This window comes from Ylistrum balloti, unplaced genomic scaffold (genome assembly GCF_031769215.1).
Source record: "Ylistrum balloti isolate Yb309-2 unplaced genomic scaffold, AGI_CSIRO_Ybal_v1 Utg370370, whole genome shotgun sequence".
Lineage (NCBI taxonomy): Eukaryota > Metazoa > Mollusca > Bivalvia > Pectinida > Pectinidae > Ylistrum > Ylistrum balloti.
This window is the reverse complement of record NW_026782260.1, coordinates 2,831,494-2,858,154: the sequence shown is the minus strand read 5'-3', so window position 1 is coordinate 2,858,154 and position 26,661 is coordinate 2,831,494. Positions and strand designations below refer to the sequence as shown.

The window sequence follows — 26,661 nt, the reverse complement described above, 5'->3', positions numbered from 1 at the left end:
TTCCTACAAATAAATAAAGTATTGTAAACAAAACGACGTTCAAAAAGGCTTTCACTGAAGCATGTTGTCTTTTCTTCGACTAGAAAGCATGGCAATATTGCATTTAAGTCTGTGACAAGCTAAACTGAAAAATGAATTCCGTATACAAGATGAATTCAATTACCAATGTTTAAACTGATCAGCATACATACCAATAGCAGTTCCGAAGATTGCGGAATAAGCAGCTAATACCGCAAATGAGTTGTAATAAGGAATGAAGATTGTGGCCACACCGCCAAAACCAACGACTACGCCGTTGATCAGGATACAGTCCGCCCAGGATCGATCTGCTAACAGGCCCATTACAATCCTCATAAGTGTGTTGAATATCCCAATGATAGATAGAAGGAGAGCGCCATCAGAAGCTGAGAGGTCCTTCTCCTTAGCATACTCTGGCAGGAAATTGAACGGGATGTAAAATCCTAACAAAGAAGATACCGGCATGTTAACAGAATATCATCAAATAGAAACTGCAGTAAGATAAGATGTTCCAGAAGGGTAAGCGCCGTCTCCTTCATCGACGACACCCGCTGTGTGTATTTTGGTTAACATTAATGTTTTTGAACATGATGAAAACAAGGTCAGTGATGAAGAAATCATCAGAAAAAAACTAACGGGTTTCAAAAATGTCCAACTACATTCATGAATAAGGAAATAAAATATTCACTGACTAAAAGTTGCTCATTTTTTTAATCAACGTTCATATCTGGAAACCTAATGTCATTAGCTAATCTTGCATCTTGCACAAAAGTAATCCTAACGGCAACACGCATTGAGCGAATACATTTTGATAAAATTAATTTTGATTTAGACCCAAATTCAACGTTCTATCATTATATATATCAGTTCGGAATTTAAGTGAGAGCATTGCACATGTTTTCTCAATGTAGCTAAAAAGATAAAAACTGAAAAATACATTTATACCGACAAACCGAAAACTGTTAGATGTAATGAACCAAGTGTTTTAAAAACCAAACTGAACAGAAAAAGTAAACAATCTTTTCAGTTGGAAAACAAGTGAACCATTTGTCAAACGCTTACTCTTGGTCATGGCACTTTTTTGTGGAAGTTTGTTTAAAGGTTTAAAGGCGATCAAGGTCAAACATGAAATCATGATGACACCTTTCTAGCTTCTACTGGATTGAAAGGCTTGAACGGCTCCGTTTGACCACAAGGACCCGGGATGATTGATTGACAATTACTTCTAACAGTTACTTCGAATTTCAGTTAATCTTTCATCACTATACAAGAAGGATTGGCAAACCAGAATGTGATGATTTAAAGAAAAACAATCAAGGTTAGAATGTAAATTCAATGATTTTCAAAAAGTATACAATTTGTTATATTTCACCCTCTTTAGTTACGAAATGTCTGTTCTTACTTTTAAAATGGAAGGAAAGGAAGTGAAATATATCTAACGGTATTATCAGGTTCAATCACAAACATGATAGTCTTAAACAGCAGGAATATAATATCACGTTAGCACAAAGTTCAGCTTATGATCATAATACGCAATATACCAAACTAAAGTAAAACGTACCAACTGACACCAAACAGCACGACATTGCATAGAAAACAAGCGATGGACTTGACAACAGTGAAATTCGAAACATTTGACGTAGAGAAAGACATATCGAGTTCTTCCGAGCAGTCGGAGCACTTCCCTGCAATTTTGTATTCCCGTGCGGTTTCTTTCTTTGCATTTCAATTGGTCTGTATACTGCAGCAAATATAACTCCATTCGACACGATGGCGGAGATGATCCACATGGCGCCCTGCCAGCCGTACGCCTCCAGTAGAAGGACGCCAAGTTGGGGAAAGACGAATCCTCCAATACCCGAACCACATACGGCTATCCCTGTAGCGAGGGCCCGGCGTCTACTGAAGTAGTAACTCACTATATATATCGAGGGTCCATATACAAGTCCAAACCCTGTACCTGAAAGAATTATTAGGAAATGACATCTTTTTGCGTATTCTTTTATAGTTATGACAATGAAATAGTTTGAAGTCTATATATTCCTTTTTGGCATGTTTTATTGGGAATAGTTTAAATAACAAAAGGAAAAACCTCATTATTGGAACAATATATTTACTTTATACACATTACACTCGTGAATAACAGGTTTTTTTTCTATATAACTACCAACAATGCCGTATAGCAAAATCATGACGTCCAGGTTTGGAGAAAAGGTGGAGAGGAAAAGTCCGATACTGGCTACCATAGTTCCGACGATAGCTACCCTCCGACACCGGAACCGTTTTGCAATCGCTCCAGTTAATGGACCTGATTATAAGTAGATGGTAACAGAATATCATCACTATTTCACAATACATTTTGATATGACTTAGTTCACAATTAAGTAAGTAAACAGTTAAATAAAACTGCATCATAAACTTTTTTGTGTGTTAATGAAATGTTCGGGGTAACTTCGCGATATCCAAGAGTGGAAGTCGCAGTAAAGATCCAAAGAAGTCTTATACAAACTCAGTACGGTACACGCCTAATAAATACTTACATTATATTATACAATGACGCTAGAAATCTAACGTGAGGAACCCCAAAATGAGAGTAAGGAAAAAATTGATGTAGAGATGCACTAAAATCATTAAAAAAGTAACTTTTCAATATTTGATAATTAAACCAGAACGTGAACAACATACACAGTGTAGGTATATTCCTAACTTTGCCACAATTATCACAATTAGGACGTTGCATGCGCGGTATTTAAGTTAGTAATAATGAAATAATAAATTCAATATTGATGATATTTGTGTAATATATCATTTCTCTTCTTTGAATAAACCAGCGCCACCTGGAGAGAGGTCAACTACCGAATATGGAAGAAAAAATTAGATAGCCAGTATTTAGTATAAACAATATATAATAAATGTTTACGCCGACGTGAAAATTTCAAGGCTTAAGAGTTTCATTTCTTAATGTCCACAACATCGTGTTTTGTCGTTCTAGCATTTAATCACTTTTCCAAAAATCTCATAAAAATTCACAAAATTCATGCAAGTTATTTCGATTGTTGCTTTACATGCATATAGATATTACATACCAACTAATACAGATGTCCCAATGATGGCGGAGCTGATAATTTGTGTTTTTGCTTTACTGCCACCGAAGTATTCCAGAAAGTCCTCAAAGAAAATCCCAAAAGAATATATAACACCGTCCAACAGAAAGTTGTTCATAAAAGATGCGAACGCTACCATCCATCCCCATCCGCCATCTGGAGCCGTTTTTTCAAAACTTGGGTCAGTGTTTTCATTATTGTGATCTGCAATTTTATTACTGCTACCATCGGTGTCTGCTTTTGGAATTTGGAATTCTTTATTCACATCGCCATAAGATCCTTCGAAAATCGCAAATTTACTACTAGGATGCTCGGATATGCCATTTGCAGCAATAAGTCTTCCATCGGACACTGATCCAATCTAAGATGAAGAATGACATTCGATATCATTGTCATTTCAGACAAATATCTTATTTACATTTCTTTGTGAATTCCACATTACTTAAATGTTGAACAAATTGAATTTGATTTATCAAAACAATATGTATGTTACGCACAGCGTACCAACAATTTCGTGCGAACAACGAGCATACATCGCCCGCATAACTGTGCAACATTGATGTGAGGTTTGGTAAAAATGGTTGACTACTATTACTGATTGATAATTAAACGATTACGCGATCATAAGCGTATTAAATATTGATCGTTGTTTATGGAGATCATTTTGAATATGGCAATCATCTATAAACAACTAGAGTCTGTTAATTAGTCTCTCGATAGTTTCACATCTAAGAGAGTGACAAGTGATGTGTCTTTGGCAACAAAAATTGTATACAGGTATGTAAGTAACATGACCATTCCGGCTGTCTCCCTTGTAACAAACACATCACTTAACATTTACCAGAGCATAAAACAAAATAATAGAAAAATAAGTGTAATAGAGGTATGGTGAAATAGCTTAGATGGTGCATTGCCGGGACAAAAAGAGACGTCCATATAACGTTTACATATATACTATATTTATATAGAGTATATACACAGTTATGGTATTTTGTAAACAAAGGTCAGTTATGGTATTTTGTAAACAAAACAATCTTAATAAGGAGTGTACCCGATAGGTCAACATGTGTCTAACCTATAAATATCTTTACTTAGCTGTAGTATTGTATAATCTTTAAAATAAATTCTTTTCGACACTTAACCGTAAGTCATTACTGAACCTACATGAATCTATCTTGCGCACATCGTTTAACTTTGTGCGATTCCACTGACGTTTATTTTGATCAATATGTACACACAAAACACAAAATAACGATGTAGTTTCCTAGTTCGTCAAACCCCCATCTCCGGCCGAACAACAAAAACTGGGACCTCAGGGTTAGGCTGATACATGTCTACATGTAGTCTCCTCCCACATGTCGGCTAATTTATGCTTTACATCATGGACTAGTTTCCGAACCAGGACCCTGTCCCCCAAATCCACAGTCGCTCCTCTCACCCCTTTTTCGTAATGATGTTTCTGCCAGTCCTTCACCCTCGCTACCGAACAATGCCTCAATATTCTCGGTAGAAGCGCGAGCTATCTACCTCGCCCTTGAATATATTCAAAGAAACAAAGTATTCAGAGCTGTTATCCATTCAGACTCTCTTTCTGTTCTGCAAACTCTTAGCAATAGAAATATCGAAAATGTTTTCATTCGTAATACCTTAATACTTTATCATGAACTTGCCTTTAACTTTTGTATTGCTTTGTATTGTATTGAAACTGTTGCGGTTAATAAAATTCTAGGTCTTATGAAAAATTTTGGTCTATATAATAGACAATGACTTACCATTTTAATCTTTTGTGATAATTTAACCATTTAAGATTTTTAGCATTTGTCTTTACCATTTGGTTTGTTTGGATCGCTGTATGTTTTAATGGTTGATGGCACTAATGACCTGTTCTGTGTGGACGGGCCGTTCAAAATGTCATAATAATAATAGTAACAATGCAGTTCAATAAAAAATGTTTAACGGTGAATGGCTCGTCACATCTTTTGCACAAAGGGTTATCTTAGCCTTTCAACATATATGAAGGTATGCATTGCATGTAAGATTGTAATAATAATAAGACCTACCTTTATCTTGAACATATTTTTTTCAGATGCGCACTTTTTTCCGAATGAAATAAAAATCCTCTTCTTGAAGCGTATAAATTAATTGTTAACAATAACCAGACATTAAAAGAAAGAAACGTTTGTTTTCTTGTACTATTCGTGTTCACAATATTTTGTAGATTGGCAGTAAAAGGACGCTATCTCAAGACAGAAGAATTTCACTACTATATTTCGTGCACTACAAAAGACATTTGAGTCCTGGCATGCTGTACAGCCTATGATGTACTGTTGTATAAAATCGGCTCGTATCCCATGTTTACGAGGTCTACATGAATTATACAATTTAACGAGGTTTAATATAATAGCTCTGATATCTAATTACCTGCCTTTACATTTGCAACAAGCAAGGTATTATCATGTAAATAAATATTTGAAGCTTACTTCATTTGAGGTTTGGTAATTCATTACATGATACGTTTGTTTCTGAAGGTTTGCTCTTTCTCATCGAGAATTGTTAACTTAAGATTTCATGCTGCACATTTTTTTTATTCTTGCATGACGTCCCATTTCCGGAACACACACTATTCGTTCGGAAATGAATTTTTGTGTTTATCTTATTCATATACCAAATTGTGAAATGCACGTCGCAACGCCCCAAGTTTTTCGCTTGTGTTACACAGACTGTTTATGTAATATATCAACAATCCATCAAAGATGAATACAGGGTAAATATGAATAAATATCTTGTTAAAACCTCATATTTTAGAATAAAAATATACCTTTTTCCTAGGCCATCATGTACAATCCATATGTTCAGATTGATTCTACATCAAAGATTTTGTTCAATATTATGATAAATGGAAATATGATTTTAAATTTATTTATAGTATAGCTACATATTTATTTTAAGCATGTCTATTTAAAGTGTATTCAAATATCAAGGGGGATTTCTTATTAATCAAGAAAATTGTAGACTTGAATTCAAACATCATTTAGATTTCCTATTAACGATAAGGTCAAGGCCATCCCCTGTTGGGTTCATGTGTCTTGTGTGTTTAAATTGGGACACTGATACTAATATTAATATAACCACTGAAATATAAAGCTCTTTTTCCCTCAAAAAGACCTATATTAATAATTGATTCCTATACATGTAAACAGTGCAAGAAATATTGCGTAAAATGGCCTGGAATTTCATGTTGGCCTACACAACGACTGTAACTTTATAACAGGCATTTAAGATTCACCCAACGGTGGTATCAATGTTTGAAGAGGACGGAAATTTGGGGAAATATATTTTGATAAATCTAAATCTGTACTTTTTTATGATATTCCTTTGATAATATCTATTGTTTTTGGATTCCATGTGGTCTATATTCTGTCCTATTTTTTTTCATTGGTTTTTAATGCGATGGGAGGACTAGTCTTATATAGCATTAAATGTGGTGTACATATTTGACCGTGTCCCAAAAGCGTATTACCTGAAATACCTGGATGGCGCTGGTCTTCGGTTTTTCATCCCGAACTTTATCTATCTGAAAATGAGAAATATCCATTTTATAATGATTAGTTCTGAAATGATTTCTCTTTTGATAGAGAAAACAGCCACAAGTTAGATTCTTAATCCCAAATTTTGTGTCGATGAATCGCGGTCGAAATATGGAAAAATAAAGATTAACATATACACCCTTTAAGAAGTTCAAGAACAATAATCAAAGTGTTCCAGAAGGGTAAATGTCTGCGACGAAACCTGCCTGGTTATCTAGATTTGTGATATCATGTCTTAAATGAGGACGTGATGAAATATTACCAACCTTTGACAGTGGGATGGATTGACGAAAGAGTCTGGTCGTGTGTGAAAAATTGTATTAGATGATTACGTTCTTATCAATTGTAGTCGCTGCCTCAGTTTGTTCAAATCTGTACTTTATTATCTTCTGAAACTTAACGTGATTTCACAATTTGAATAGGTAATAACGATCGTTAGAATCTGGTGCAACTCGGCATATGATTGTAGAGAGAAAACCTGTTCTAAACTACAAAGCTAAGGTTTCTGTTTTAATGATCCTACATTTATAACCAATATCTGAATACCTAACACGTTTAAAAAACCTTAAAGCCAAAAAGCCTTTAGGCACTGAATATTCTCAGGTTGGTGTTCCACACTTGTTGGGGAGCTGATAGAAAGGTTTTGCTAAGAATTTATAGCGCTATTATTATCCATGGTGTATGGATCTGCTAGACCTTCATATCTCAAGTTATTAGACACTGTTCAGCACTAGGGTCCGAGGCTCACCCTCAGAGCTTTTAAGACCATACCTTCAGCGAGCCTCTATTCAACGAACGAACCATAACTATATAGCCGTCGAATGTACCATTCAGCTAAAGTCAAATCCTTCAAATCCTGCTTTTTCACTTGTATTTGAACCAAAATATAAAACTTTGTTTCAAAACAAACCAAAGACTATCCCATCATTCGGTATTCGGATTTCTGCTCTTTTACAAAACACAAATATTGATATTGACCAAATTCAATCATTTGGAACGACAGAAATTCCACCCCGGCTCTTGAATTCACCTGAAGTTGACTTTCTCTTCATGAAATGGTTAAATCAGACACTGACAGTTGCACCTTTCGTTCATCCTCTCGAAATTGCAGTTAGAATATAAAACATTTCTACATTATATACTGATGGTTCAAAAGATAATGTAAGGTTGCCTCGGCCATGGTTTCACAAGGTATTGATACCGCCTACCGCAGAACAACGCCTCAATATTCTCGGCAGAAGCGCGAGTTATATACCTCGCCCTTGAATATATTCAAACAAGGTAATGAGAGCTGTTATCTATTCAGACTCTCTTTCTGTACTGCAAAGTCTAAGCAATAGAAATATCGAAAATATTTTCATTCGTAATACATTAATACAATATACAGTCAAACGGTGCAAACAGACAAATATATGCTTGTTAGTGTTACGCCATGAATTAACTTTTCAGATCATTTGGCCATCTGCTGGGTTTCCTGTGGACGTTAATCTAACTTGTTATATCTCCTCGTGTTTCGTTGTTCTAACAGAATTTCCTTTATCAATGCAGTAATTGAAATCCGTAAGTAAATAATCTAAAAGATTCTTACAGCTATTGGATATATCAGATGTTATCTGAACGTGAAGGTAACATTCAGGGGTATTTATTTGTTCTCAAGTATGCATTTCAATGCCAAACAGAGACATACCCAAATAACGGTGATAACGATTACAGCTACATGCACCAGCTACAATTTTTTCAGATTGAATTCCCATATCTTGACCTTAAATCCACTGGGCAAGCCATGCTTGAATGCTCGTGGTAAGTGGTTCAAAATAAAATAGATGTCCGTTTCGAATGAGCCATTCTTTCTATCAAACATCTGTTTGCACCCTTACATTTTACTCATTAACGTGTTGATGTAAAGTTTACATCGTAACCAATTGCTAAATCGATGATGTTAACGATACGGCAGGTTTCAAGTCAACTCCTATATTTCGTCATTATGGTATGAAATCAGAATTAAAATTAAACAGGTCACACAGACCTTTCATTTTTAGATATATTGATGATGACTTGTCTTTAAATAACAAGAAATTTATTGGCTATGTAAGTTTTTCAATTGTGAATTTTCCATTTCTAGATAACAATATTAATGCATCCCCAACTATGGTGTTTACATGTTGCGTTTGCTTCGATCGATAGTCAAGGGCCTGATTTACGGTCGTGATATCTTAGAGGAATATTCCATTTCTTTGTGCGATATGAAGCTGGACGTGTTTGATGCTCGTACGCATGGTAGTTAATGTTGCTCTGCAATAAAAAATCGTACATGAACGTACATGGTAACTCTTTTGGTGTCATTAAATGAACGTTAGGTTTTCTGGCTTTGCTTGATTGTCATCAAGAAAACGTCTCTGATCATCTAAATAATACTTTTTGAGAAGAAACCTATACGATATGTTTGAGCTCGAGAGTACAAGTGTATTTATTACTCTTTACTGCATACTCGAGCTCAATTCATTTTAAAAAATTGAAATGTTTTGCTGGACATGTACTATTACCATTCATTAGAAACGTAAAATTAAACTAATATAATATATATTGAAAAGACAATTAACTGAAGTATATACTAAAACGAAAACAGCAAAATACGTAATTGAAAATAAATTGATAAAGATATTGTTGAATATAAATGGGGAAAAAATCTTTGATCAAAAATTGATTTATTAATTTTTTCACTTTCTGTTCATTGTATTGATAGAAAATTTTAAAATAAGTTTAATATGTTAAATATTTCAGAAAAAATACCTGAAATGACATTAACTTTGCATACATTATTTTTGTCTTAGATGGCACCTATCCTTGAGAACGGAAGTGCAACTTGCATTTCAATAGTTTCCTATGGAAGACTTATTGCTAAAAATGGTATTTTCGATGGCCTTAGTAGAGAATTTGCGAATTCCGAAGGATCTTATGGCGACGTGAATAAAGAACTTTTAATGCAAAAAGGACACACCGATATGAGCAATAATGAAAATGCAGAACAAAAATTATGAAACCATTGATCCAAATTTTGATAAAACGGTGGATTTTGATGGGTGGTAGTGTTTGCATCTTTTATGCACAACTGTCTGTTGGGCGGAGTTACATATTCTTTGGGATGTTCTTTGAGGGCTTCCTGGCATACTTGTGTGGCAATTATGGCAAAACATAAATTATCAGGTCTGTCATCAGTGGACATTTGTATTAGTTGGTGTGTAATATCAATATATGCATGTAAAGCAACAATGAAGATAATTTGTATGGATTTGATGAAAATTTTATGAGAATTTTAGAAAAAGTGATTCAATTCTAGGATGACAAAACATGGTGCTATGGACATAAAGTCATGAGACTCGTAAGCCTTGAAATTGTCACATCGGCGTAAATATCATTTGTTACAATATGCACATCCTGTGAATAGGTCATTAGGCCATCAACAGGTGAAACACACGTCGATCTAAATAGGAAATAACATCAAATAAAAATAAAAGGTTAAAAGACAAGTACTAAATATCTAAAATGGGTATATTATCACAAAAGATCAACATCTTTCAGATAACCTAGAATTTTACAAATCTCAACATGTTCAGAAAAGGACTTTAGACTTTGAACGTTACGATGAAAAAATTCTCGAGTAGACATAAGGTCCAAAAATGTTTAACGGTGAATGGCTTATCACATCCTATGCACCGAGGGTTATCTTCGCCTTTCAACATATATGAATGCGTGAGGTATTTCATTAATATGCACAACATGCTATTACATTTTACCCCTTTAAATGATATAATTGAAGTAGACCACGAAAAGATGTCACGACTATCTGATATTATGTTACATTACATAATAAACTGTACAGTATTCCAGTACTCAAATGTTTTTTGTAGTGCACGAAACATAGATGTGATTTTTTTTCTATCTGTTCAAGATAAAGGTAAGTCTTAAGATGTGTTCTTGGGAAAGGAAAATTATATTTATTGTGCCTGTTTTATATATTCAGCTGTATGCATATCAAGTACGAGAATATATCGAAAATATTTGCATTCGTAAAACATTAATATTGTATCCTGAACCAAGCAAAAACCAATACGAAAGTTAAAGGCAAGTTCATGATATTGTATTCATGTATTACGAATAAAGATATTTTCGATATTTCTATTGCTTAGACTTAGTTCAGACAGGGAGTCTGGATAGATATCAGCTCTCTTTAATTTGTTTGTTTGAATATATTTAAGGGCGTGGTAGATAGTTTCGCTCCAAGAATATTAAGGCGTTGTTCGGTAGCCGGCACCCAGAGCTTTCATGTTGTGTAACCGTGGCCGCGGCAACTTTATCAATTTTTGTGAACGATGAACGAAACGTGAAACTGTCAGTGTCTGGTTTAACCATTTCATGAAGTGAAAAGTCAAATTCAAGTGCCAGGTTGGAGTTTTTATCGTTCCAAATGACTGAATTTGGTCAATATCATCAAGAGTGGAAATCCGAATACTGAATAGTCGAATTGTGTTTGGTTTGTTTTGAAACAAGATTTTATATCTTGGATCAAATACAAGTGAAAAAGCAGGATTTGAAGGATTTGACCTTAGCTGAATGGTGTATTGCAAAGCCAATTTATTTCAACGGCTACATAGTGATTGTTCGTTAGCTTTTACATAGAGACTTGCTGTAGATGTGGTCTTGAAAGCTCCGAGAGCGAGCCTTGGACCTGGTGATCAACAATGTCTAATAATTTGAGAAATGAAGGTCTACCAGATCCATACACAATGGAACCGTAGTCTAATTTTGATCTAATAAGAGCTCTATAAAAAAAAGCCATATTAAAAATGACTTTCATAAACAACGATCAATACTTAATACGCCTATGATCGCAATCTAGTCATAATTACACGAGTTTTCCGTATAATTTTCGATCCGTTATATTAGTCAATTATTTTTCCCAAACCTCACATTAATGTTGGTGCGCTCTGCGTTACATATACTCTACATCTATATATAATCACATATTTTCACCTCTTTGTTTTACATTGTTTTGGTAAATCAAAGTAATTTTGTTCAACATTTAAGTAATGTGGAATTCACAAAACAAATGTAATATAGATATATGTCTGAAATGACAGTAATTCGTTTTCTCTTAGATGGCATCTATCCTGGAGAACGGAAGTGCAACTTACATTTCAATAGTTTCCGATGGAAGACTTATTGCTGCAAATCGTATACTCGATGGCCCTAGTAGAGAATTTGCGAATTGCGAAGGATCTTATGACGACGTGAATAAAGAATTCCAGATTCAAGAGACAGACAATGATGGGAGCAGTAGTGAAATCACAGATCAAAATAATGAAACCATTGGTCCATGTTTTGAAAAAACGGCTTCAGATGGCGGATTGGGATGGATGGTAGCGTTTGCATCTTTCATGAACAACTTTCTGTTGAACGGAGTTATATATTCTTTTGGAATTTTCTTTGAGGACCTTCTGGAATATTTCGGTGGTAGTAAAGGCAAAACACAAATTATCAGCTCTGTCACCAGTGGGACGTCTTTATTAATTGGTATGTAATATCAATATGCATGTAATGCAACAATTGAAATAACTTGTACGAATTTAATGAAATGTGATGAGATCTTTAGAAAGGTGATTCACTCCTATATTGACAAAAAATAATGTTGTGGACATTAAGTAATGAGACTCGTTAGCCTTGAAATTGCCGCGTCGTCATTAACATCGTTACTTCATCGATTTAGGAATTCATTACAACAAACACATCCCATGAATACTGAATAATGAGTAGTTACAGGGAACAACATTATCATACAGGCGAAAGGTAGCAACTTTATCATACAGGCGAAAGAGTTTTGCCTTTATCGCGCATTAAACGTTCTAATAATGAATAATGATTGTGCCAAGGTTAGGAAAATACCTATAGCACAGATGAGGTGACCGGAACGGATTAAAACCATCCCTTAAAGGGGATTATAAACAACCTTCTTTTCACCTGGGCGATGTAGCAGGAACATGTCTTTTACAATTACGAGCTATGGATAATTTTAGGCAACCTTTCGTTCTATCTACAAGTTTAGAAATGTTCGTGATAATGTCTGTTCTTTATAGATATCTTCATAGGTTTAACACATGTTCACAGTCCATTTTACAGTCGTATGATGCCGACTGACCTACTTTACTCTTTTTCCCTCTTCTTTTATTTACGGTGACAATCCTGCTTGCTTTACGATGCACCAGAAAACTGCACCAGTTTCATATTGTTGAAATCGGGAATAACGAATTGTTTATACTAAATACTGTCTAGACGATTATTTCTTCCTTGACCAATGATCAACCTGAGCATCTTAACAAGTTGTTTAAATGTATGTTAGCTAAAATAATTGACATCGAAATTATGCGAATATGGTAACGCGTTTTCTAGTAAGTGGCGATCATTCCCCGATCAGCCAGGTATAAACTGTATTTACGCTATCAAACGATATATTTTTTGTTGTCTTTTATTTGCAGGAAAATGTTGTTAAAGCGTACACCACAACGATACATGTAATGTAGTATATACATCATATCATTTCAATTCAGATACATGTAAGGTAAAAGGTTCGATAGATCGGTTAAAGAAAGTCTTAAACCATGATCGAGGAACAAAAACAAGTTGTAAGTTGATAGTACTTAAATGTGGACATTTGCATCGCGATAACGCTAAGATATTAATATACTCATCTGTTCTTCATTACACAACGACATAAACAAAAATTAAACGGTCATTCTATTCTTAAGTGTACCTGTAATCTGCACTTTCTGTAAATGATTTTTTCGATTCCCAGTACATTCTATCTGACATGCGTATCAAAGTTTGTAAATAACAAATATCGGCAGAGACTTTGTGTTATATGCATCTCTGATATTTTAGCTCTTACCTTCGAATCATTTTGACAAAGGTCTATTAAATGTAGTCAAGCTGAATCCACGGATTGGAAATTGTAAGTTTTACATAAAAGCATTGTAAAAATTGTACACACTTGCTGTCATTAACTTAATTATCTAATTTTGATGGCAATTTGTTATATACAGTGCTTGTTTCGACCCCCAAACTCCCCACCCAAGATTGAAAGTCATATTCTGCAGAACTTTTGAAAACTTGCCATGTTAAAGATGATTTTATTACGAAAAATTATTCATTAGATCAGGATTTCATTCCGAAACGTTCAACACCTAAGCTTCCCCTGCGGATAGGGGTAAGAATATATAAGCTGTGTCCTACAGCAAGTGATAAAAGTCCACTAAAAGGGGCAACCTGTCCCGTTGGCGTCCCGTTAGTACCGGGAGAAAGAATTCTCGTGATAGAGGGACGGTTATGTGGTTCGCGCTATATTCTCAAGCAATTTCGCATAGCCTTCCCTAAATATATCCCTTTGGCCTCAATCTCAGTAAGACGGGTGAACGTTGCGGCACTCAATGATCAATCAACTGGTCATGCCAAGCTCTTTATCAACTTTGTGTCATAAGAGTAAAGTTTTTTTCCCTTTTTGTTTCACTCATCTATTTTGCTAGTTTTATTTTACAGTTGTATCCCACTGTTGAACCTTTCGTTCATCCTTCTCAAAATTGCTGGTTAAACATTAAACATTTCTACATGTATATACTGTTGGTTCGAAAGATAATGATAAGGTTGTTGCGGCCATGGTTAAGAAGAAGCATATAGATACCAGCTACCGAACAACGCTTCAATGTTCTCGGCAGAAGCGCGAACTATCTACCTCGCCCTTGAATATATTTAAAAAAAAAAACAAAGTAATGAGAGCTGTTATCCATTCCAACTCCCTTTCTGTACTACAAATTATAGCATGGAAATATCGAAAATATCTTTATTCTTATACATCAATACTTACCTGGGAATACCAGGCAATGAAAAAACCGATTGTGTCGCTACCACCTGTTGTTTTCAAACTATTTTCAACCATTAATCAAACACGTTTTAATAGCCAAGTGGCAGGAGAAAAGGAATCAATGTACTAAAAATAAATTGCACTCCGTAAATCATCGGTGAATGGTCTCCATGCTTAAGAGACAACCACCGAGAAGAAGTTGTCCTTGCCCGTCTTCGGATGAGCCATATATACCTTACACATACATAACATGTTGAAAGGCGAAGATAATCCTTGGTGCATAAAATATGATGCGCTATTGATCGTTGAACATTCTTTATTGGACTGCATTGACTTTCTGTCTACTCGATAATGTTTTTATCTTAACATTACATGTCTAAAAACCCTTTTTGAAACTGTTTAATTTTTTTGTGATAATATAACCATTCCAGATTTTTAGCATTTTTCTTTTACCTTTTAATTTGTTCGATGTTTTTATTGTTTGGAAGACTGTGTCTTTTACCGGTTGTTGGCCCTAATGACCTTTCATGTGTCGACGTGTCGTAATGATTGTAATACTAATAATAATACTCTGTTTAATTTATTCAATATTGAAATTTACTTTTTCTCAATAACGAGTTTAGTGCAGCTCTAAATCTGTTTGTTGTGGCCGATTTTATTGTTCCTAACTCTCCTTTTGGGCCTCCGTACGTTAGATTTCTAGCGTCACTGTTATCATATAATGTAGGTATTAATAAGGCGTGTACCGTACTGAATTTGTATAAGACTTCTATGGATGTTTAATATTGCTGAATTTATTTTATCTTTACTGAGACTTCCACTCTTGGATATCGCGTAGTTACCCCTAACATTTCATTAACACACAAAAATGTTTTATGTTTTATGTTTTATTTAACTGTTTACTTACTTAATTGTGAACTAAGTCATATCAAAATTATTGTGAAATAGTGATGATATGGTATCACTATCTACTTATAATCAGGTCCATTAGTGGGAGCGATAGCAAGACGGTTCCGGTGTCGGAGGGTAGCTATCGTCGGAGCTATGGTAGCCAGTATCGGACTTTTCCTCTCCACCTTCTCTCCAAACCTTGACGTCATGATTCTGCTATACGGCATTGTTGGTGGTAATTTAAAAAACTCCGTTATTTTCTCACGTAAAATGAGGATATATAATACATATTGTTCAAAGAATGTGGCTTTTCCATTTTTCAACTATTTCAATAAAACATGCCTAAAAGGAATATATGTATTGATCTATAATTAATTTTTATTGTCTTAATCATAAATGAATATGCAAAAAGATGTCATTTCCTAATAATTCTTTCAGGTACAGGGTTTGGACTTGTATATGGACCCTCGACATTTATAGTGAGTTACTACTTCAATAGACGCCGGGCCCTCGCTACAGGGATAGCCGTATGTGGGTCAGGTATTGGAGGATTCGTCTTTCCCCTAATTGGTGTCCTTCTACTGGAGGCGTACGGCTGGAAGGGCGCCATGTGGGTCATCTCCGCCATCGTGTCGAATGGAGTTATATTTGCTGCAGTATACAGACCAATTGAAATGCGAAAAAAGACACCGCTAGGGAGTACAGAATTACAGGGAAGTGATCCGATTGCTCGGAAGAACTCGATGTGTCCTTCCGTGCGTCAAATGTTTCGAATTTCACTGTTGTCAAGTCCTTCAGTGGTTATCTATGCAGTCTCGTGTTGGTTTGTATCATTTGGTACGTGTTACGTTACTTTGGTATATTACTTATTATGATCATAAGCTAAACTTTATGTAAACATGACAGAAGGGTCATCTGAGCGTTAGAAATATGGATACAAATGGAGTATCTATGTTAATGTTACGTTTAATTTAAAGACATCTGAAAGATAATATTTCTTATTTTCAACTTTTCCTTGATATAACGTTAAATATATTAAGTTAATTACATGTAATATTAGATTGTCATGACATCGGAAACTAACAGTATCTCATATATTCATAACGAATCTCGTCAGCCAGCCAGTTACAACAATGTTTGGAAGTTCTCGAGAAGTATGACAGAAAATTCAATTACTAAATACATCTAGCAAAGTTGAAATGAATATGAAATTACTTGTAGATTGACTGTTGTATTATCGATTTGCCACTAGTGGATATCCCCACCTCTAGCGCACCCCAGGTACGGAATTAATGGTCCGTTAGTACCCAAAGTAGAAGAAGACACAGTGTAAACTATTACTATTTGAAGGCAAATGTACAAGGGCACATTCATAATAAACACGAAATGACGTGCACACAATAAAGAAGACCATTGTACTAAGGCAATGATTGGTTCAATTTTGGTTGGTTTGGGGGGAAGCGGATGTCACTGAGCTTGATAAATAACAAAACAATGTGAACTTTATCATGCGTTCTAATGCTGTACTATGTATTTATAATTTGATTGCTACGAAATTAAATTTTCTGAAAATAACAAAATATTTGTTTTATTATCAACTGATGTATTAAAATAAGGTCATATTCCTGCCGTTTGCTAACAGTTTTGAAATTGAAACTGACAAAACTACATAAGGCCTTTAGATAGATTTTATTTCACTTTCCTCGCTTCCGTTATAAAAGTAAAACCAGACTAACGATACCGAAATGAAACTAATTCTATAGTTTTGAAAGTCACTGAATTCACATCTAACAGCAAAACCTTAATTGATCTTTTATAAATCATCATATTCTGGTTTGCTATGAAATAATACTTCTTGTATAGTGACGCGGGATGAACTAAATTTCGAAGTAATTGTCAATCAATTATCCCGGGTCCTTGTGGTCAAACAGAAACATGTAATGTTATGCGGAAGTCTTTCAATCCAGTAGAAGCTAGATAGGTGTATTCGTAATTTTCATAATTTCCGGTTTGGCCTTGACCGCCGCTTCTTTTATCAAACTTCTCCACAAATAATCCCATGACCGAAAGTAAGCACATGGAAAAGGTTTCATGACTTGTTTTCCGACTACGAAGATCGTTGTTTATCCTGTTCAGTTTGGTTTTGATGACACCATGTTCATTACATCTAATAGATACTTTTATCAATGTCTCAGCTTTGCGATTTTGGGGTTTTCTTGAAACGTTGGATTTTGTTCTAAATTAAAATTGATTTTATGAATACGTATTCGCTAACTATGTGTTGTCGTTAGAATTACTTTTGTGGAAGATGGCGACAGCTGACAGATTAGCTCATAACATAAGATTTCAAGAAACGAACGTTGATAAAATTTATGAGGAAGTTTTACGGAGTCGGTGAAAATTCTATTTCCTTATTCGAATTTAGTTGGATATTTTTTGAAAATCGTTAGTTTTTTCTGATGGTTTCTTCACCGCTGACCTTGTTCTCATTATGTTTAAAAACATTAACGTTGACCAAAATATTCATGGCGGGTGTCGTCGATGAAGCAGAAGGCGTTTACACTTCTGGAACATTTGATCTTTATGCAATTTGTATTTGTATTTGATGACATTCTGTTAACATGCCGGTATCTTCTTTGTTAGGATTTTACATCCCGTTCAATTTCCTGCCAGAGTATGCTAAGGAGAAGGACCTCTCAGCTTCTGATGGCGCTCTCCTTCTATCTATCATTGGGATATTCAGCACACTTATGAGGGTTGTAATGGGCCTGTTAGCAGATCGATCCTGGGCGGACTGTATCCTGATCAACGGCGTAGTCGTTGGTTTTGGCGGTGTGGCCACAATCTTCATCCCTTATTACAACTCATTTGCGGTATTAGCTGTTTATTCAGTCGTCTTCGGAACTGCTATTGGTATGTATGCCGATCGTTTTCATACATTGGTAAATAAATTTGTCACAGAGTTAGATTCAATATTTCCATGCTTTCTAGTCGAAGATGAATTTTTCAGTGAATGCCTTGCGTTTTGTTTACAATATTTGATTTATTTGTAGGAACATATATTCCGTTAAGGTCGATAATTTTGATAGAGCTAAAAGGAATTCAAGAACTCCCAGCATCATTTGGTATCATTAGTACGTTTTGTGGGGTTTCTATCTTGCTTGGATCACCTTTAGCAGGTAATAACTGGTTGACACATTTGTAATATGATTGGAGTTTTCTTTCGTCCCATTGTGCCGCAAATAGCAATTAGTTTGCATACGTCCTGTACATTACAAAGAACCTTAAAAATGAAAAAGTAAACACAGAAGAAGAATTGATCATAGAAATGTACGAAACACAAAGTGAATATCAATTTTCAATACAACAGAGCTAATTAATTTATCAAACTGCAAAATGTTGCTTTCTCGTCTATTTAGAGCGTATCAGTGAAGCTAACTGCCTCAATTTTGAAACTTTAGAGGCGATCGAAAAAAAATCAGAATTGATCGGAAGAAATGTAAAAATCTGAATAGGAGGTGGTCTTACTCCATTGTTTCATAAATGTGTCAATTCTTACATGTCTGATGATTATTTCCAAAGAACGTGAAGTACTTGTGACAAAGACAAATCCAGTTGACATCAAGTGCCTTTATCAACTGTCTCTGCTAGCAATATGACTACAATCAAATCAATGTGCATGCCTGTATATTGATGATTGTGCGATACAATGTGTTCTTTTGATCCTTTTCCAATAAAACTTTTAATAGTATTTCGCATGATACATATTAAACATGAAAACTTGATAATTATTCATAATATGAGGTTGATGAAAAGCAAATTTTTAATACAGGTACATCATCAAAGACCATGAAGGTTGATGTTTGTAGTTTATGTTGTTAAACTATGTATGTTGTAGGTTTCCTGTCTGACCTGACCGACGACTTAAGTTCAGTGTTCTACCTGGGTGGTGCTGCGATTGCATTTGGAGGCATTCTATGTCTTCCTCTCCTACGAATTTCGCGATGGGAGATATGCAAGCAACACCAATAAACACATGACTCCATTGGCACAGTAGACACAGATATGTAATAAACTTTTGACATGAATTCATTGTATAGATATTGATAACAAATACATGTAACAGGCACGAGTCAAATGTTACTTTGTCCGTTCATTGGTATAATATGTATCATTTTCAAATCAAAACTAAATTAGTCTAAAACATCATGGAGAGAGGGGAATTATTTCTTAAATGCAGGAAGTTGATCCCCCTAGTTAATATGGATGACCTTTATCCGTTTGAAAGGTCACAGGAATCAAATGTCAATATCTTTAAATGACTTCTCAATAACTAAAAGAAGAAGAATGATGTAATTGGACCTGTAGTATGCTAGGATGAAGGGCTACCAACTTTGTAAATATGAATTACGTTGGCCAATTTTCAAGGTCACAGGTATCAAAGGTGTTAAAATGTTTCAGTGACTTTTTCTCGATAACTTAAATGTCCAGGGTGCTGATATTAGACCAACTTTCAAGGTCACAGGGGTCAAAAGTGTTGAAATGCTTAAGTAACTTTCTCTCAATAACCGAAAGGCCCAGGATGTCTGGTTATAGGACTACCAAAGTTGTTAATATGAATGACATTGACCCACTTTCAAGGTCGCAGGTATAAAATATGTTAAAATGTTTAAATTAATTCTCAATAAAAAAAGGTCCAGGGTGCTGATATTGGACCAGCTTTCAAAGTCGCAGGGTTCAAATTCATTGAAATGCGTAAGTAACTTCTTGCCAATAACCAAAATACCAATGGTCTTGATATTAGGCCTGTAGCTAGCATTATCAACAAGCAATACGTCTGGAGTAATGGAAGTTGTTGTATAGTGCTTGTATCAATAATAAATAATTTCAAGTTTGTAGCAATTGTCTTCTTATGTAAGCTCTAGAGTAGTTGAATAATTTTAGTTTAGGCCTATTTTGCTTCTTTCATATATAGGACTATAAAATGACCATTAAGCCCATGGGCCTCTTGTTTACAATTACCCTACTGCACAGTCAAACACAGATAAGTCGAAGTCGACGGGACAAAATGAAATGTTCGACTTACCCGTGTTTCTATAAACCGAAACATTGTGTATCGAAGATTGACTCTATTTCATCGGTCGTTGAACTAATACGTGTTTCGTCGCATGGAGAAAAAGTTATGGTTAAGTAATAAATTAAAGCGATTTATATTTGAATACATTTAAGATATATTTTATTCAAATGAATAGTTGAAAGTACGAATACACAACAAAAATTGTACCTTGAAACACACGTCATAACAGTACACGCGCAGAAACACACCCACTATTATACACATGAAATTGATACCTCAAGTATTACAAATAGTGTACTCACATTTACATCCTTTACAGTTAAAGTCTCTTCAACATTTTTTTCAATAAAACCTAAAAAACGTACTCATGAACTTTCAACATTGATATAACATCGATAGCACTGAGCTGGGTTACGAAAAGGTGAAGGCCGCGGCAAATTCACTGAAGTGACGTATCATTTTAATCTTTTGTGTTAATATACCTATTTAAGATTTTTAGCATTTGCCTTTTACCTTTTGGTTTGTTATATGTTATTTCCTTTAAGATCGCTGTGTGTTTTACCGTTTGATGGCCCTAATGACCTTTTATGTCCGTAGCATTTAGGGATATCAAATTTGTTAAAATGAATAACCGTGACAATTTTTCAAGGTCACACATTTGAAGAACTTTAATTGACTTCTTCATAAAGAAAAAGTCTTAGGGTGCTGATATTGGGTCTGTGGCATGCTTAGATGAAGGGTTACTAATTCTGTTCAGGTGATTGACCTTGTCCCGTTTTAAAGTCACAGGGTTTATATATGTTAAAATATAATTCTTCTCAGTTACAAAAATGGTCCAGACAGATATTGGTTCTTTAAAATAAGTGGATGACGTGCTACCAAAAGTATACAAACGAATAACCTTGACCTATTTTCATACTCAATGGAGTCAAATGGGTTGAGATCTTAAAGAAATATTTTCCCAACAAGAAACAGGTCTGGAGTCATGGTATTTTTGTAATGGTATGTATAAGGAATAGGATTTCAAGTTTGCAGACATATTTTTATGAATCGACAATGTCGTTGTAAGCAGTAGAGTAGTTGAACAATTTAGACCTATTTATATTTTGTCAATTTCATCAAAGTATCACAGGTTTAATAGGTGTGTATTACGGATGGAGTTTATGTAACTAAGGATATTAGATTTTAAACACTCTTTAATATCTATATGTATATTTAATTATAAGATCTTACAAAAAATGTGAAAAGTTACACATTCACCAAAAACGGAAGATGATGCTTTATAATTGAATAAAATAAATCTACATTTGTAAACAATATTTTTGACCATAGTACACAGAAAAGCAAACAATAAGACGCTGTTAAACGACTAAAGATGAATCTATTGCAGCTGTTTTCCATATGAATATTCGAAACTACTACGTTGGTAACTTAATGTTTTCATAAAATACGTGGGAAAAAATCGTGAAAACGGTAAATGATAATTAAAATCATCAAGGTTCCCGGCAACTAAACTACAACTTTTCTAAACTTTAAATGTTTGATGAAGCAGTAGAAAAAGACCATAGGCGTGTTTGATGGCCATCTGGGAATGTGATATTGCTTGCAGGGGCTTACCAAGATTTACATGGCGGTTGTCGTCGTTGAAGCGGTAGGACGCTTATTCGTGAAACATGGTCTTATTGTTCTTGTACTATTTAAGGATTTTCCATAGCATTTTTCTTTTGTTTTTCTCACCCTGGCGTCTTCGAAATTAGTTTGGATAAAGATTATCATTATATCTATATGTACATGACCAATCTAGAAAATGTGGGGGAAAAAAACAAAACCAAAACACAAACCACGTCTACAGGAGAAATTTTGAACATATATGTTTGTGACATGAATGATGAGAGGAATTAAACATTGATATTTAAATTAGCGTCTTTAATGCATTGTACACATGTAAATATAGTATGTTCATCGGTGCACTGTGGCTATTACTTAGGCTTTATATCAAACCACGATATCATGTCATGCAGTAGACTTAGCATCCCCTATATATATTGTAGGGTCAAATTGCATCTTTGAAATGTAGTACACCTGATGGATAATTGTTCATGTTAATTTAATTGCTTTTTACCTTTCCCAAGGCACTCTGGCAGATTGCTATATATATATATATATATTTTTTTTTTAATTGTTCACGGAATGTGACGAAAGTCCCCGAATAAAATTTTGGATGTTATATTAGCTCCCCTCAAACGTGTAATAGTAAGGGCCATATTTCAACTATGATCCGTGCCATTTAAGTTACTTAGATCTCGTGAATACTTTATTTGCGAACTTATAACTTAAGCAATCGCTGCGAATACATAATTTCACGAACAGTGATTTACAAATGACTTTTAGTTAGCGGATAATGGGTTATTGGGTATATGGACTCCAATTTCGGTAACTGAATCAGCATGGATGTCATCAAGAACTATTTTTACACAAATAATCACGAGGGATTCGATTTTACGTGAAATACAAGAAATTTACAGTATTTTACGTTATCTATTAGTGACTACACTTAAATTTACATACTTTATCTACTTCAAATACGTCAGAACCACTCAGATTTTTATACATTAACTACAGTAGCACGTGGAAAAAACTAAATGTAAACCAGCTGATAATTGATTTCCATTTATAGCTTTGGTGATGTTTTATATATGTATATAAAATCATGTACTTTATAATTGTTAATTTAGGTATGTATGTTTTGAAAGATATAGTTATATTACTGCGGCCATGGTTACAACAGATGAAACCTATGGATGCCTGCTACCGAACAACGCCTCAATATTCTCGGCAGAAGCGCGAGCTATCTACCTCGCCATGCAATATATTCAAACAAAGTAATAAGAGCTGATATCCATTCAGACGCTCTTTCTGTTCTACAAAATCTAAGCAATAGAAATATCGAAAATATTTTCATTCGTTATACCTTAATACTATATTATAAATTTGCTTTTAACTTTCGTATTGCTTTTTGCTGGGTTCTTGGGCACATGGGATTACCAGGCAATGAAAAAGCAGATCGTGTCGCAAAGGAAGCTTTATCGCTACCACCTGTTGTTTTTAAACTTCATTATACCGATTTTAAACCATTAATGAAACAAATTTTAAAAGCTCAGTGACAGGAGGATTGGAATACCTATACCAATAACAAATTGCACTCCGTTATACCCGTTATCGGTGAATGGTCTCCAGGCTATAGAGATAACCACCGAGACGAAGTTGTCCTTGTCCGTCTTCGGATGGGTCATACATACCTTACACATTCATATATGTTTAAAGGCGAAGATAATCCTTGGTGCATAGGATGTGATGAGCCATTCACCGTTAAACATTTTTTATAGGACTGCATTGACCTTCTGTGTACTCGAGAACGTTTTTATCGTACAATTACATGTCTAAAATCCTTTTTGAAACTGTTGAGATTGGTAGAATTCTACATTACCTGAAAGATGTTGGTCTATATAATAGACTATGACGTACCATCTTAATATTTTGTGTTAACATTTAAGATTTTTAACATTTGCCTTTGATCATTTGGTGTGTTTAATGTTATTTCCTTTTGAATCGCTATGTTTTACCGTATGATGACCTTTTAGGTGTTGACGGCCGTTAAGAATGAAATAATAATAATGATAATAACTTATATTACATGTAAGGTATTAAGATAGACAGTCAATGTTCTGTATATGTTAAGTCGAGTGTAACGTTGTTTGTGCAGTTGTGAGAGAAAGATGAGTACATTATAATGTTCATTAGTCTTAGTTAAAAAAATATTTACACACAGTAAAGAATGACGTGCGTGTTTAAAGGAGTATGATTATGTAACTTCAAAGTATGGATCGTGTGAATGATGAGTGGAGAATGAGAGCCCTCCTGTGAGAGGACAAGTCAATGATAAAACAATTGGTGTATTTTTGAGTTATTTAAATTTGTTTTCATTATTAGTTTTAAAAGTAAAGGTTAGTATCCAAATGACAAATTTTTCATCAAACTGATGACATATTATCTAATTCATGAGTTATATAATTTATGAAATATATATCATCAGCTATTGCATATATTTGAAAATGATATTTTAATTGGTAATATGATATGCACGTATACATATAAGTTTATCGACACAGCCGCGAATCATTGGAGGAGTGTAGATGTTGACAATCTATAAAACCCCAGTACACATACATATACATATATAGTAACTATGTATGTAAAGAGACTTCAAAGCACTACATTCGCTGATCTTCGTAACCATTAAGTTGCAGTGTTACCTTGGTATAGAATTTCATGCAGGTAGTGTAATACATACATTGACTTAATTTATGTGTGGCCTTCATACGTAATAGTTTAGTTCTCAGGAAAGTCTGAAATCGGACCCCGATCTCGAGAGTTGGGTAATATATAACAATAGATACACATAATATCTAACTCGGCGATAGGATGGTAGTTAGGGCTATGTTAATAGCCGTTTGTGCGAGACTGTGCTACTTTTGTGTGTTAATTCCCATTACATCATGGGTGTTCATCTTTCACACAGCACCGACATGACATATATAGCGTTTACGGGATAGTGTTGTATATGTATTGTTGTAAGGATCGTATCAAGAGAAGTAATACATTATTTCGTTCATGTTGCCTTCGTTTTGTTTTATGGATACTCTTCATTTGTACAATGAAAATACTTATTGTTGCTTATCTTGTACTAAATGTGAAGTTTTGATCTACGTCTAATGCAGATACATTTCTAATGCTACCGTCCTGTATGAAAATAATAATAATAATAATTATCATTACAATCTTAACGGTCCGGGAACACATAGAAGGTCATTAGGGACACCAACGGTGAAACACACAGTTATCCAAAACATAAAAAGCATCAAACTAAATTGTAAAAGACAAATGCTAAAAATCTTATATGATTATATTATACCAAAATATTTAAACAGAAAGTCACACCCAATAATATAGACCAACATCTTTCAGAATTTTATAAATCTCAACAGTTTCAAAAAGTGCTTTTAGACATGTAATGTTACTATAAAAACATTCTCGAGTAGACAGAAGGTCAATACAGTTAAATAAAAAATGTTTATTGGTGAATGACCCATCACATCCTATGCACCGATGATTATCTTCGCCTTTCAACATATATGAATGTGTAATGTCAGTATGGCCCACCCAAAGACGGGCATGGGCAACTTCGTCTCGATGGTTTTCTCTAAAGCATGGAGACCATTCACCGATAATAGGTTTTACGGAGTGCAATTCGTTAAAAGATGGATTTTTCTCAAATATCATTTGCAGTTTACCCTTGGTCTCATGTTGTACCCATATAATTATGGGACTGATCAGAAAAGAAAATGGCCGAAAAGCGGTCATCTTTGACTTTGACTTTGAAAGTTTGTTATTGCTCTTTCTTGAGAAGTACTGAATGGACCTCTCTCAAATTTCAGATGTAAGTTCCCCTTGGTCCCTAGTTGTACCAATTCGATTTTGAGACTGATCAAAAGAAACTAAAAGGTTTCCAGACGGCCATTTTTAATTTTGCAGGTAAAGATTATCATCGCTATTTCTGCAAAGGAATGTTCAAATGTCTTATCATTAAGAGCAAAAACAGAAAAGAGAAGGGAAAAATCCAACTTTCATAGAGCATATAAATAAAAAATTAAATTAAAAAATGGTGGACGCCAAGATCCCTCTGGGATCCCTTGTATATTTACATTCTGTGATGCATTAATATATTTCATTAATTGCAAATCGTATTTTGTGAAACTGTAAACTTAAATTTACAAATAAATAAATAAACATACATTTACTGATTTTAAAAGTTCGAGAACATATGGATTATTGGATTAAGATTACCCACAAAATCTACAAAAATAAATCCTAGGCAAAAATTGAAGATTTCACAATACACTAAAGAGGCATTTATACAACATAACTATTCAATCTGTATCTGATAAATCTACGTATGTCTTACCTGTATTGCTTAATAAGGAAATATACCTACCTGTACTCTTGTATATTTAGTCA

The 26,661-nt window shown here is 34.5% G+C and overlaps 2 protein-coding genes across 2 annotated transcripts; one reads left to right on the top strand and one right to left on the bottom strand.

The window, feature by feature from the left end:
- Positions 1-191: 191 nt before the first annotated feature.
- Positions 192-7,478, bottom strand: LOC132554014 (monocarboxylate transporter 12-like; the record flags this gene model as incomplete). The annotated part of the gene is made up of 6 exons (XM_060218308.1): positions 7,458-7,478; positions 6,643-6,696; positions 3,105-3,483; positions 2,183-2,326; positions 1,580-1,978; positions 192-461 (listed from the first exon to the last, which is right to left on the bottom strand). Coding segments are annotated over exons 1-6 (1,267 nt in total), but the record flags the coding sequence as incomplete, so codon positions are not given.
- A 4,387-nt stretch (positions 7,479-11,865) lies between these two features.
- On the top strand, positions 11,866-19,541 carry LOC132554013 (monocarboxylate transporter 12-like). The gene is made up of 6 exons (XM_060218307.1): positions 11,866-12,280; positions 15,601-15,744; positions 15,948-16,346; positions 18,153-18,422; positions 18,563-18,688; positions 19,408-19,541. Exons 1-6 carry the CDS (start codon positions 11,866-11,868, stop codon positions 19,539-19,541), a joined length of 1,488 nt encoding a protein of 495 aa, XP_060074290.1.
- The last annotated feature ends 7,120 nt before the right edge of the window (positions 19,542-26,661 follow it).